The 15,000-nt window shown below is 38.7% G+C and overlaps 2 protein-coding genes across 5 annotated transcripts in view; one reads left to right on the forward strand and one right to left on the reverse strand.

The window, feature by feature from the left end:
* ARSG (arylsulfatase G) overlaps positions 1 to 8,092 on the forward strand; it is a 95,198-nt gene extending 87,106 nt beyond the window's left edge. For all 3 annotated transcript variants that reach the window (XM_060688801.2, XM_087887009.1, XM_087887010.1), the window contains one exon: positions 5,500 to 8,092. In XM_060688801.2, coding sequence (XP_060544784.2) covers positions 5,500 to 5,837 — 338 coding nt within the window. In that variant the 3' untranslated portion in view covers positions 5,838 to 8,092. The remainder of the gene's footprint in view (positions 1 to 5,499) is intronic.
* WIPI1 (WD repeat domain, phosphoinositide interacting 1) overlaps positions 4,721 to 15,000 on the reverse strand; it is a 45,204-nt gene continuing 34,924 nt past the window's right edge. Inside the window, exons 10-13 of one of the 2 annotated variants that reach the window (XM_034412683.3) lie at positions 14,745 to 14,852; positions 12,824 to 12,945; positions 12,237 to 12,337; positions 4,721 to 7,195 (exon numbers count right to left, since the gene is read on the reverse strand). In XM_034412683.3, coding sequence (XP_034268574.1) covers positions 7,148 to 7,195; positions 12,237 to 12,337; positions 12,824 to 12,945; positions 14,745 to 14,852 — 379 coding nt within the window. In that variant the 3' untranslated portion in view covers positions 4,721 to 7,147. The remainder of the gene's footprint in view (positions 7,196 to 12,236; positions 12,338 to 12,823; positions 12,946 to 14,744; positions 14,853 to 15,000) is intronic. The other variant, XM_034412684.3, reaches the window with a different exon arrangement.

Genomic DNA, 15,000 nt, shown 5'->3' on the forward strand with positions numbered 1-15,000 from the left:
AGTATCAGTCTTTTGGCTGTAATAAAGGCACAGAGAATCCATTTACATTGTCCAGTTGTCAGATTCCATGTATTCAAAAGAATATTATCCTCTGAAAAGTATTGCTTTTGTTGCACAATCACGTTTATATAATCTACTACCTTCTTCTAAAACTTGGTAAGTGTAAAACATAGTAGAAAATATTTTAAAGAAACATTATCCTTAGTACATCTCCAATAAAATGCTGGTTTTGATTACTCTTTTCTATACAAATGTAATGGAGTCCAATAAATTCTAAATATTATTCTGTTGTTGTTGTATAAGTTGTAATTTGAGGTCATTGGCATTCTTGCTATAGAAGTTAATGCACTCTCCCATTATCTAGGCAATATAGGATTCTCTAATAATTCTTTATTGCATTGTTTTCTGAAATCCACATATCAAATTAAATTATTGATAACAAATAGCTATAAAAACTAATGGTAGAAGGGTTTTTTTAGTTTTAAAAGATTTAATAAGTTATTCTAATATCTCAGGTATCTCAGAAGCTGAAAATGCTGCTTGTCCAAACAATGTTGTTAAAAAAATCTTGTAACTGTAAATGTTGTCATTGGGTGATATCTGATAATTTATCTCTAACACATCGTATATATTTTTTTAAAAAAAGCATCATCTAACAATTGGTCCAAAGTCAGTACCTCCACTTTCATTCAATTTTTCCATATTACCAACTTTTTCCCAATTTTTAATTTTGGGTTTCCCCATAAAATCAATTTTGGTATGGGCAAGAAGACGCCTGTGCCCTATTCTTAATGCTTGGCACTTTTCAGTTGTGATGGAAAGAACTCTTTTCAGCAATCTAGTATTGATTTTCATCTCTTCTTTCTCCATTCCATCACCAGGTTACACAGTCTGGATGCATTTATAAATGCATCCAGACTTTGCAGATAAAGCAAAGTAATAAACCATGTAATGGGTCTTAAATAATGTGCTATTGGATTATGCCAGTGATCAAAACCAGCTGATCAGTCAGGTTTAATGATTGTGGATGTATTCTTGTTTTTGCCTTCCATAGCTTTGAGGAATGAATACAGGCAATTCTCAAGGTGGTTCTGGAACCCTTGCATTACATATTTCACAGATTTTAGGCACATGAAGCTCAAAAAGTAGTGAAATAGTTAATCACTAAATAATAGAAGGTGTTAAAGCTATACTTTTTTTATTGCAGACCACATTTTTATAAGGAAAAGAAGTCTGGAGGAGGGGGGAGAGATATGTTTTTATTTGTTTCAGATAAAATACATTCATCTGATTAGCAGATCTGAAAGACAAACCAGTGTTTCCTGTTTTGCAATACTACAAATAAATAAATAAATAAATAAATAAATAAATAAATAAATAAATAAATAAATAGTTCCCAAGATGATCTTCGCGTGTTGAGGTTGGTCTGGCTGGATCCAAAACATAAGAGCACAAATCTGAGAGTAGATTTCCAACAATGGAATTGCATAGAATGACTTTGAATGCTGATGGGATATGGCTTTGAGGCTGAATCCTTACTTATGCAGTCATCTATTTGGCAAAATGTTGTGGGAAAATATGCAATCTGCCTTGTACAAACAATCATGGAAGATTTCATCATGATAATAACCAATGTCTCTAACAGGAGTGGAAAAACAGGTATTGAATGATTGAAGATTAGTGGAACTGCAAAGTATCTCCATAGGATCCTAGGCCTACTCTTCTGTAGAAGTCTTACAACTGTTATAACAGTTGGCCAAGAAATCCATCATCGGTATCTCCACATGCTGAAAAAAGGAATGTGTACACTAAGGAAAGCTATTCTACTGATGGCTTATCTAGATGGAGTAGGCAAAGTCTCTATGACTATGCTCTCTTCAACTGCCACTTCTGTGACTAGTGGATTGAAATACAGGACACACACATTTCACTTTTTGATCATGAGCCAAAGTAGCCAAAGTGGCTTGATGACAGTCCAACTGTTCAGATATAAAATCGCTAAATTATCTCATGCTATATCGTTGATGAACCTATGGCACGTGTGCCGGAAGTGGCACGCAGAGCCATCTCTCTGGGCACGTCAGCTTTCGCCCATTGCTCTTCTGGGTTCCAGCGTGCATATATGTGCCAGCCAGCTGGTCTTCATGGATGCGGGAGCACCGGAAACCATAAGAGCAGTTCCTTGGAGCACATGCGCGTGCTGGGAAGCTGAGCTTCCGGTTTCTGGCGTGTGCATGCACACTGGTCACCTGGTCTTCCGGTTTCTGGTGTGCATGCACGCATGAAGACCAGCTGGCCGGCGCGTATGCACATGCCGGAAACCAGAAGCTCAGCTTCCCGGTGCGCGCATGTGCTCCAGGGAGCTGGTCTTCTGGTTTCTGGTGCTCCTGCACCTGTAAAGACCAGCTGGCTGGCACACATGTGCGCGCCAGAACCCGGAAGAGCAACAAGCAACGACTGGCGTGCCCGGAGAGATGGCTCTGCGTGCCACTTCCAGCACACGTGCCATAGGTTCGCCTTCAGAACTGCTCTTCCGGTTTCCAGTGCGCCCCCCCCCCCGCGCACCCGTTTCGGCACTCTGTGCTGAAAAGGTTCATCAACACTGTGGTATATCATGCACCCCATAAAAATGTCTTGGAAACTGGAAGAAGCTGGAAGTAGATCCCAGCAGCTTCTTATCTTACAGCTTCAACAATGTCTGGACTATACATCCAATAAGTACCATGGTAAAGTTCAACATGCTTTGAAAACTGTCAGTGGTAAGCATCCCAGCCCATACTAGAAGTTCTCATGGGAAGCACTGCTTATTAATAGGATTAGGTTGAGAAATAGCATGCCATACGATATGGTTTTTTGGATCTCTCCATCAATCCAGTAAGATGGAGATGTAGTCCAAACATATGGCACAAAATCGTTGAACTGCTGGTTTTTTATTTATATCCAAGGCAGTTAGAGTGATGGTGCAGGTTGCAGAACCAGTCAAGTCTGCACTGGACAAGTTGTTGAAACAAGGGACGTTAAGCATTCAATCATCTTTGGTTGCCTGGAAGGAAAACAGCTTTTCTGACTCCATCAAGATATGTTCCTAAATGATGTTACGTTTTGCAGGATTGTTTGGTTAGCAATCTAGACAGTTTAAAATATTAAAAAACCTCTTTTTCCATTCCTGTATAGTTCCACAAGTAATCATTTTTTAAGGTAAGGAAGCTTACAATAGTGTAACCTCCCCAAAAAGTTACTTATAACTCATCCTTGAAGTTACTACTGCCATTTCACCACCCCCACAATTGCATTTCAAGCACTTAACAACTGACTCAAATTAAAACTGGTTGCAGTGTCCTGAGACCATGATTTGCAACTTTTTTTTTCTGGTTTCCAGCAAAAAAATGCCCATTTAGGAGAAGGCATTCACTTACCAACCACATGGTTCGTTTAACGATCATGTGGTTCAATTAATGACCATGATGCTCACTTTACAACCATCATTAAAACAGTCATGAAATCAAATCAGGTCATATGGTGACCTGCTTAATGCCGTGATGACTTGCGACCCAAATTCTGGATTCAGTTGTGATAAGTGTGTTGAATGAGGACTAGAAATATAGAAAACTAGAATGTGGAAATGTAATGTGTTTCTATGTACGAGTCATATGTTTGTATTTTAGTGATCTCTCTTCTGAAATCTCAAGTAATACATTACCATTTCCTCTGCAGTTAATTAGGTAAATGTTGCCTGTTACGAACCATAATAACTGGTATCTGTATTCATTCATAATTTATCTTTGTTCTTTATGCAGTAGAACAGCATTTCCACAACTTTTCAGGATCAAATCCCCTTTTGTAATGCTTATACTTCTCCACCTATGATTTAAACTAACTCCCCTTTTAATAACTCATTGAATTTGTAATTAAAAATAAGTACAAGAACTTGTTAAACATTTTTTTAAAAAATGTGTGCATATAAACATTAATGAAAATGTGAATTGATTGACATGAAAGGAGCAGTACACCAAATTTAATCTGAAAGATAATGCTTTTTCTTTATGAATTGAAAAAGTTTGAAAAACCACAATATATAGCGCAGATCAGTTTTTAAATCCAGTTATTCCTTTGTTTTGTTGCACTGTAAAATCTTCTTTTTCACAAATGTACATAAAAAGCAGAAAGATAAATTCCCCTTTCCCAATTCCTCAAGTTAATTATCCAAATTTCCTCCAGGCTTGAATTTCTGAAATGTTTTTGTATTTGAATCGTGTTTTATAGTGCGTGCTTGTTCTTGCAAAACAACTGGCAAAGAATGGATTATAATTTATGACTAGGGTTGCTAGAAAAGTTGTCTGGGAAATAGATGAATTCTGCTATTCTTCTGCAAGGCAGTCCTGGGGAAACACAACTTTGCCCTTTACATCTTTGTAATATTTACATCCATTGGCCTTCATTTTCAATGATGAAAACAGGGGAAGTTGGTCATCTCAGTTTGCATTCAGTATTTCCAAAACTGGATTATTCCCCCCCCCAACTATTTTTTGTTACTTTGCATTTGGTTTCACATTTGTAGAGTTTTCCATGTAACTTTGAATGGAAGTCGTTTAGATTCAAGAATTTAAATCGTATGTGCCAGTGAAAGGTTTAGTCTGTGGACACATTAGACAATCCTGTTTGCTTGCTTGAGAAAAAATTCTGTTTCACCATTCAGTTCAAATACTCTGAAAGCCAGGAATTATATGAAAAAATTGTTTTAATGATTTACTTCCAAATACATGTAAAAACTGCAAAAGATAACTAATTTAAAGCATTGATCTTCACAAAACTTACAATTTTGATTGAATATGTGAATACTTCCATGTTTTACTGCTAGTTTACAAGACAAAAATCCCAACATAATGATGCATGGAATGACATCCTGTTGCAATTTGGCTGCAAATATTGTATTTATATATTTCGCTGCCGAGTCTAGAATTGAAGAATTCTATCACAATAGTTACATTCCTTTTCCTTTTGCTGAAATCATTGGATTAAGTGCTTACCCTTTGGCTGGACTGTACAGGTAGTCCTCGACTTACAACAGTTTGTATAGTGACCGTTCAAAGTTACAACGGCACTAGAAAAAGTGACTTCAGATTTTTCACATGACTGTTGCAGCAACTCTGGTCATGTGATCAAATTTATGATGGTTGCAATGTCCCGGGTCACGTCATCCCCTTTTGTGACCTTCTGACAAAGTCAGTGGGGAAACCAGAGCCAATGACCATGTTACTATTATAACAAATAATGATTCACTTAACAACTGTGGCAAGAAAGGTTGTAAAAGGGTACAAAATTCACTTGACAACTGTCTTGCTTAGCAATGGAAATTTTGAGCTGAATTGTAGTCGTACGTCGAGGACTATCTTTCGCTCAGCCCACAGTAGTACACCCAGATTATTCTTGCTCATAATGTAGAATAGTTGCCTCAAAAGATAGCAGTTAAAAGAACTTGGGTGATTTGTCTCTTTCTAGGTGGTGCCAAAGCATGTGATGGAAGCATTGGTCAGGAAGTTCACCATCAGCCACCTCTCATTTTTAACTTGCAGCGTGATCTTCAAGAGCAAGAGCCGATGGACATTCACAGTGCTGAGTATCGTTCTGTTTTGCCATTGGTAAATAAGGCCCTTATGGATATTCTTCAGGATATTGCATCAGATAATACCTCTATAGCAGATTATTCTCATGATGCAGATGTGATCCCCTGCTGCAACCCCCAACACTTGGCCTGCAGATGTGAATCAACTTATTTTTGGAAAAATGTTAAACAACTTCCAAGTTTGCAACCATCTGTGTCCTCCCAGGAGAACTAGAAGTCATGTGGACAAACTGCTACGAAAATTACAACATTCTAGGTTTGGATTTTATATAATAATTTATCTCATTCTACACAATTTAGCTCGACTCATAACTGAAATATGGAACTAAAATGTTTGGACGGCTATTTGATACACCTTGATTAAGTCCAGATCAGCTAGAATCCAACATCACAATGTTATGTCTCTTTGTACTCTTTGTGCATCACAGAAAAGCAGAAGTGGGGATGTCAGAGCATAAGGCAATAGTACAAATTACAACAGAAAGGCAGGAAAGAACTATATTTTGGTATATTTTAACAGAAGCCATGTGCATTTCATAAAGTCAGATTATAATCCAAGTACCTCAGAGAAAGTTTGGCATTCCAGGCAGCAAATGTCATCCAAAGTTAGACAATGTTAAATTCGAACAATTAAGAGAGTTGTGATTCTTTTGTAATAATACGATGTGGTTAATTTTTTTATCAACCATTTGCCAATATTACATGTAACAGTTTCTTTTTACAGTCATTCAGACTCATAATATATTTTGATTTAAAAAAAATAGCTCTCATTGTTGAGCTCTCAACTCGATTTGTGTCTGATTTTCCCTGAAAAGAATAATTGAGGCCGGGGAAATAGGCTGCCACTGTGTAGTATAAGTAAAAAAGTTTACCATGAATTTACATATGCACAGTTTATCCATACAACTTAATCTGGACTGATATCAAGGCTTTTCTTACCCCTTTGCTGCACTTTGCTTCCCTGAAAGGGAAGTGTATGATCGGGGTTATGTATGCATTTATTTCCCAGGTTACATAAGAAGGAGGAACATGAGTGGAGACACAGCTCCTGTTAACCTCATGATGATTTTATTGACAAATATTTCAGCATTCCTCCAACTCTGAAAGTTGGGGATTTCCTTTTATTCAAGTAGATAATTGCAAAAATATTCTGCATGGGTAAATTATCATGTGTATACTGTACAAAGACATAAATCAGTAGGTTCTTTTATAGGTACATTTATACATGACATAAATAAGAAAAGAGCTAGCTGGAGTATAAAATTCAGCTTCAATCAGATGCATTTATACTGTGGTTCTTGAGAACAATGTGCATATACAGTACATTGATACCAACCATAGAGCATTTTAAGAAAATACACAAAAGAGGGGCAGAATACGTCAACTAGGAAAAGAGAAACATACTGTGTGAAAAGCACTGGAGCGTCTCTGGTTTGCCCCACATTTGTGGGTTCTTCTATATTCCCCCTTGTTTTTCCAAACTACCTCCCATCCGCCGCTCTGTGTTGTGTTGTTTGCCTCTCCTCATGATCGCTTCACTTTGTTCGTCCGGCTTCCACGGCATAAGATTATCTACCAAAATCAAAACAGAACGGCCTTACTTTCCCTGGTCATGTGCCGTTGAGCATGGGGCGCTGCAAAAAGGCTTGAGATGCATGCAGAGGGAAGCGGCAGGGAGATGAAAGTCATGGCACCATTTCAGTTTTGGCAAAGTTGATGGGTTTCTGGGCCTCCCTTAGGGCTTTGTCCTCAAATGACAGCAAAAAAATCTGTCTCGGAAATAAATGTGTGTTGGGATCTAGATTCAAAATATATTCCTAGGTTAAATAATGATTCCTGCAGCGGCTTCACTGCAAACTTAGGACACACTGGATCAGCTTGAAGAATCAGTTATTTAAACATGTAGAAAGAAGTAAGGCAACAGCTCAGCATACTGGCTAAAAGTAACATTTGTCTTGTGAGTTTGTCACTCCAAAGGCCATCATGAGAAGTTGTCAATTAGAGTACAAAACAAACGGAAGTTCTTGTTAAGACACAGCAAGCCTTCCCAGCTCTTTGAAAAGTGCCTGATGCTTCTGTTTCTCAAAATCTTAGTCATACTGTTGGTGCTTTACTTCACCAGCTTTTGATCCTGTTAGCAGTAACCCGTAGTTTACATTCTGACATTACACAACTCAACCAGCAAGAGAATATGGTACTGTTGCTGCTACCCATCTTATGCAATATAGTGTTAACGCTGAAATGCTCTGTAAACTATTTCACAAGCAAACCAAGATGGCTGTCCTAAAGCATTCATGTTTAAAGGCAGATCAAGGCTTCTTGACAGTTTCCATAATTGTTCCCATTTTCCATAGAGGCGACAACTTTTATCATATCCAGAACAATTCCAAGTAGAGAATGATACATACCATCATCTCTGTAATGACATGTTTATTGTATTGGTTCACAATAAAAGACAAATAAGGCACATAAGGAAATGTGGCATATTAGTGGATTATGGATCTCTGGTAATAGTATGTACTGTTTTTATTATTATTTATAATAATAATCTGGCTGTGTGCCAAATCTTAATAATTATTATGTATTCCATCCTGGTATTTTAGGTCTGGTATGGTAAAATTAATTCAACTCCCTTTGGCCTCATGTGCACATCTTTGTAGTTTTCTTGGCAATGATATATTTCCAGGAATTTTTTTAATTTTTAGTTTCCAGTTTAGTCAACAATCCTGATATTTCTTGGCAGTCTCTCCTCTTAATACGGTACACATCTGACCCTGCTTTAGCTTTTTGAGATCAACTCAGATTGGCTAGATCTAGCTCTGCCTTAAGCTGGGATTTTTGGGCAGATGAATTTACAGTAGATATCCCAAAACGTCACTTGTGATAGTAGTAGATAGTAGTACACTTGAGACTTGAGTTGGACCAGTCAGTCCATCTCTTACTTATTTTTCTGTTTATATCCTGCTTTTTGTTTTTATAAATAGACTCGAGATAACAAATATAGACAATGCTCCTTCCTCCTACTATTTCCCCCCCACATCAACAACCACTCTGTGAATTGAGTTTGGTTAAGAGACAGTAACTAGCCCAAAGTCCCCCAGCTGGCTTTTCAGTCCCCCCTAAGGCGGGACTGATATATGTTCCTTAAGAATAAAACAAAACTCTAAATATATATACTTCCTTTTCTGCTGCTAGGGTTCCTATAAGTACTGTACCTGGAATGTATATGGGCCAGAGAACAAATTGCATTGAAAGTGGATAGAGACTGCAATCCTTCATCCTAGAATGTATAAAGGCCCATCTTAAGGAATATTGGATTTGAAAGGTTTCTGTCTCTGATTTCAGGAGGGAAGCTATTAATGGGAGAGAAACCAATGTAAATAATTTCTCCATCGCTTCTGCTCTGCTGATAGAAACCTAGTAGGACTTAGAAACCTTATAAGTTTTGATGTTGAAGTGTTACAAAATGAAAGGTAGGATTAACTTGGATAAGAAACACAGAGACGTTTTAAGAGGCTGTTTATTGAAGTCCCATGTTTCTATTTATTAAATTTAGATATTGTCTAACTCGCATCAATTCTGGGAGGTTTACAAAATGTTTTTTTTAAAAAAAAAGTTCAAACAGACAAAAAACAACATAAAACAAAAAAGAGCAAAGATGGCAAACCCAGATAGGGACGAAGAAAAGAAAGAAAGAAAAGGGGACTTCAATTACATATACCTCCTTTGCGGCTTTCTTTTCATTTCTTTTCTTCATTTTCATAGCTTACTTACTCCATGAATAAAATACTTCATTACCACGATTTTATACTGTATTAAGGGTGGTTCATAAGTAGCACAGCAAAAAACAAAGGATAAGAGCATGTCTACCAATCAAATTACTATGATTTGAGAGGCATGAGAAATGCTAAAGAACTGTAATCTACCCTCTTCTATTATGGCAGCCAAAGGTAAAATAAAACACATGCTTAAAAACAAATGGAATAGTTCCTTAATGATCTGAACAATATTACTGAGCACAATTAAAACAATTGCTAATTAAAGTTACTGTATCTGGGCTGCAGAAATCTAGATTACAACTAGATGGGGTTTTTTTAAAGGTACAAATTTCATAATTTTATAATATTAAAAAACTGCAACACTAGCACCAAGCACAACAAAGAAAGTAATTATACAGTGAAGAACAAAAATCTAAATACTATACATTAATTAAAATTGGATAAATGTGAGTGAATGGCCACTGCATGGCAGCAAAGAGCTATTATGGATTTCGGTATCAACTTGCTGTCATGTAATAGCCATCCTACAATTTTACAGCCCAGATAGGATAGCTCTGGAAGCTCAGTAAATTTCTATGCCCATGTATTAATGTAAGAAGTAAAAACTGGGAGAATACAAATCAGTTTTAAATATAATACTTTTTTTTCCTGAATACTGGTCATGGTCATGATTACCTTTAGAAAAATTAAAAAAGAAGAAAACAAACAGAAACCCAAACTGGCTTAGCTACTAAGAAGTAGAAGGGACATATTTAGCTCTGGCTTCCCTGTAGAATCAGCAATAAATACCCAAATTGAATGCCTTTGGTCTCCAGTTTTAAGTATAATTTTCCACTTACTGTAGCTTTAAGGGGAAATACATATAAGTCCATGCACAGGCCTAGTGAGCAAAGAAACATGGGTCAGACCATGCCATTACAGACAGTCCTCGACTTACAACCATTTGTTTAGTGACTGAAGTTACAGCAGCACTGAAAAAAAACTGAATGGCCTTTTTTCACACTTATGACCATTGCAGCATCCTCATAGTCACCTGGTCAAAATTCAGACGCTTGGCAACCAGCTCATATTTATGACGGTTGCAAGTGTTCCAGGGTCATCTGATCACCTCTTGCGACTTTCTGACAAGCAAAGTGAATGCAGAAGCCAGATTCACTTAACAACATGCTACTAACTTAACAACTGCAGCGATTCATTGAAAAACTATGACAAGAAAGCTCATAAAACAGGGCAAAAAATTCACTTAACTGTCTCGCTTAGTAATGGAAATGTTGGGCTCAACTGTGGTCGAATACTACCTGTAGAGCAACCCTTCGTGCACCTGAAGAGGAAATCTTTGGGTCCAACTGATGCCCTAGAGAGAACCACTCTTTTCAGAAATTATAAAGCGGCATACCACATCCTCATTTTCCCTCCCAGGTTTAAGGGTCTTGACAAACTATTGAGATGGTCAAGGCAGAGGCAGATAACAGCAGAAGCAATACAGGTATCTAAGCAAGCTGTAGTATGGAGGTACCCACAACGTCCTGGCTACTTCCAATTAAAATCACTTGAGAAGGAAGGGATCACTTGGAGGACTTTGGGCAGCACTAGTTCCAGGAAGGCTGCTCCCCCATGATCCCATTCTATATTTGGGATTTTTCAGCTACCTCCATCTCATATAAAGAACCAGCTGGAGCAGTCCCTACCCTCAGGAAACTTACGCGTCTTAGAAAAGGGGTTGTTAAATCTTAGGAACAAGCAAGCCTTGACTGAAAGGCCTGGCAAGATTAAAAAAAACATCCACAAGAAGGAAAAACTCAAGCCAATATAAACAGCCTATTTGAAAAATGTCCCCATGAAAGAAGTTTTAAGTCCTCCCTTTTAAAGGTCAAGTGAGTACAACCCTTCTTCTTCCTTTCCCCCATTAGATTTTGGATAATGCACCTGCATCAACAGAGACGGAGAAGCTTCAGAGATACGGTCTCAAAGCTCGGTGAATTCAGGCATCTGCTGGGATGGCTGCTCCGTCTCTTTTTGCCTTGTGTCCCTGACATTTTATCTACTTATCTATATTTCATATTTCTTAACCTCTCATCTCCCCTCAGAAATAGATAGCTTCTGTCTCTAGTAGCCCAGGCATGGCAGTAAATCCCCCTGACCACTGCAACTGCACACAAATGACGCTGGTGATCCCTTTCCCCTGATCTTGCTACAAACCTCCTCCTCCCATTATGGAGAAAGGGCAGGGCAAGGTGGTGTACAAAGCTTCAGACAACCTTCAGACACCAAACAAAGTACCACGGGATGTAGAAAATAAGGCTAGAGGAATCAAATGGGAAATACAACCCTTCCTTTCACATTTCTGAGACAGCAGCCCTTTGTTAAGTTTCTCTTCTGGGCTTGCTCCGAACCACTTGGAAAGCAACACGTGTGTGAAGAGTTGCTCTGGCATCCAAAGCGTGCACTCAGATCTGAACTACACCTTGAAGACATCATTATCTTGGGAGGATAATTTTGTAAGGAAGCCAGGCGTGGCCTAGAAGTACATGACACTGCTACATGGTTGAACTTCGAAAGGCATGGAACCCAGCCCTCCCTTTACCTGGCAGCCCACAGCCTGGTGTAATTCGGATTCACTATTACAAATATACTTGGAAAACAGGTTTGTAGAAGGCCTCACTCCAAAAGCCCATGGTGGGAGTCACACATCCCCTCCCCAAGTTATTTTAGAAGTGGAACAGAGATGGCTACCAAGCAGGAGAGGAAGGGACAGATCGCTCAGAAGAAAAGATTTAAGCTTTTCTTCTCAGCATGAATTTCACAATGCTGTTTTAAGTACTCCTAATGCTCACAGGTGGAAATTCATTTTCATCATCCAGACATACTGGCCCAGTAGCAAATTCATGCTCAGGTATTATCTCTCCTCGAAGGGCTCCCCCATCTTCCGAGTAACCTGCAATGTAAGAAGACAACTTAGTTTATAAGCCTTTAAACTGAATCTTATAGAATGATTTTTACACAGGCACCTCTCGTTGCACGTAAATTACCAGGTGGCTAGAGAGCATCAAGTGGTGGTCTGTACCTGTCATTCAACTATCACAGCTGAAATATTACAATTAGGACTTTACTGTAAAAATCCTCTCCATTCACACATTCATGTGCAAATAATACACAGACATTCTCAGAGGTATCAAGGGATTTGCTAAGTCTGTGAAATCAACCTTCCAACATTTTGGGAACATAAATTTCAGAAAATTCCAATAACACCAACATCTTGTACGGTATAGGAAAGTGCCAAAGATGTCAAGTAATGCATTATACATATTTTCATAAAAATATTTTTAAAATGACTCAGAGAAACTCACAAATACGTAGCAGTGAACAATTCTGACATGACTAAAACAAGCAACCCGCAGCTTGATGTAAATCTGGTACTGACCTGGCATCATAGAAGGGGAAGGCACTGAAGTCTGCCTAGCTACGGTAGCAGCATAGGTTTGAGTTGCTGGAGACAGAAGATCGTTTTCTTTGTTCTCTTCTGGCTTTACCCAGTCAAGCAAGCTAAAAGGATGTGGGCCAGGAAAATGAGGGGGTTTGAAATAAAGGCTAGTCAGTACCCAGTAACTTCAACAACTGATTGTACTGTTATTTGTTGCTTAAGCTTGACTTAACAGAGATGGAGGTTTTTGTGCCATCTCCAGCCATAGGATGCATTATTTGGCAAGTCAAATGGACAGAGTTACTATAATGCTTTTATGTAGAACACAGTTGCAGCTTGAGTTCTTCAAAGATGTTTGGGAGACAAGAAGAAGGTCATGGTTATCCCAAAGGTGCTTTTCTAAAAGGCAACTGGACTTTCTTGGTTTTTTCCCTTGAAGACGTTTCGCTTCTCATCCAAGAAGCTTCTTCAGTTATGACTGAAGGGTAGGGAATGGAAGGATTTGGAATGGAAGGAATGCAAAGAATATAAATCCTTCCATTCCCCACCTTTTGAAAAACACCTTTGGGAAAGGTATTTATACTGATGTAAAGTTATTGCCAAGACATCTGAAGAGGATCAAGACTACAACAGACAAAATGGCAAGATGTATTTGTTTAAATAGAAAACAGTATCTCTTCTATATACTTTTAACCTAAATCTTATCCTACCCTTGGCCCTTCCACTAAACCCTAAAAGTATCACACAACACAATATCCCCAAAGAACCATTTTAAACTACAAGCAACAAGTCAGTCAAGGACAAAATAAAGTTTTGCGGGTTTATATTGTACACAATACAAACACACTCATCACCAGGCATGGGAGTGGTGATTAGCATCGAAATAAGGTGGCTCTGCCAGAGTAGATCACAGCTGCAATCTACACCACAGAAGTGTAAAAGTTAAGCGTAGGAGTTAATTTAACAGTTAAATTAATTCCTAGAATACTTCAATTCCAGGCCAGGGCTTTGCATTGTTGATGACATGAAAGGGACATATTGTCAACTTCAACTGTTACTAATTTTTTTTAAAAAAGTATAGCACAAATTAGGCCTCCACGTTTCTACATCTTCACCAATTTATCTCCCTGCAAGTACTCTTATGGTTCCTTTGCTGCATTCATTTTCCCTTCGGCATGTGCTTCCCTTGGGCTGCACTTTGGAGCTGTCTTGTTCTATCACAGGTGTCAAACTCGATTTCACTAAGGGCCGCATAAGGGTTGTGTTTGACCTCAGGGGGCCAGGAGGGTGTGGCCAGTCAATATCACTTGTGTCGGGGGCACCTGTGGTGGCCTGATAGGGGCTGAGGGGATCCTCCTGCAACCCTCTGACAGCGAAAACAGAGCTCGGGGGGGGGGGGGCACATGCCCCCCCCCCCCGAGGTCCATTTTCGCTGGCAGAGGCATCACGGGCCAGTCCTTTGCTGTTTCCAAGGTGGCCCCCAGGCCAGATCTAAGCCCCCCACAGGTCGGATCTGGCTCGCGGGCCTTGAGTTTGACACCCCTGTTCTATCAGAATATAACTGAAGGGACTTTTCTTGCTGTATAGAATTCTGTTTCTCTGAGTGATGGCCTGTGGACTTTTTGTATTCTACAGCAGCATTCAGTATTATCATCTGATAATGCTCACTTCACTTCTCTTTCACTTTTACGTGCCCCAGCATAATTGTACATATTTTTTGTGAATGACCCTTATGAAAAGATCGTTACACATTCAAAACATGATTTTTCTCCTTAACATTCTGTCTTATAAACAAAGGCGACTCTTGCCAATGGAAATCTGTTATATATATAGTGTAGACAATCCCTTTTAAATTATCCTACATTTTCTTCTTTATTTTCTCTACATTTTCTTTGAATTCTTGAAATAACTAAGCTGTTACCTGTGCTTCTTGATTAAAACACATTCTCCGCCATCTTGGGGATCCAGGTTGTAGATGTAGAGATGTCCACCAGATGTTGTAACTAAGAGCCGAGGCAACTTTTGGATCCTAATAAAAATGTACAAGAACATAGCTGAAATGATCTCTAAATAGGCTGTACCACCTATTTGCCCACACTAGATTTCCTGGAAAATGGATTTGTAAGGTGAAGATGCTTATGGGAGAGATTTGGCAGCCACAGTTTGCCTATTTCTCT

This window comes from Pantherophis guttatus, chromosome 2 (assembly GCF_059756535.1).
Source record: "Pantherophis guttatus breed Tessera chromosome 2, ASM5975653v1, whole genome shotgun sequence".
NCBI lineage: Eukaryota > Metazoa > Chordata > Lepidosauria > Squamata > Colubridae > Pantherophis > Pantherophis guttatus.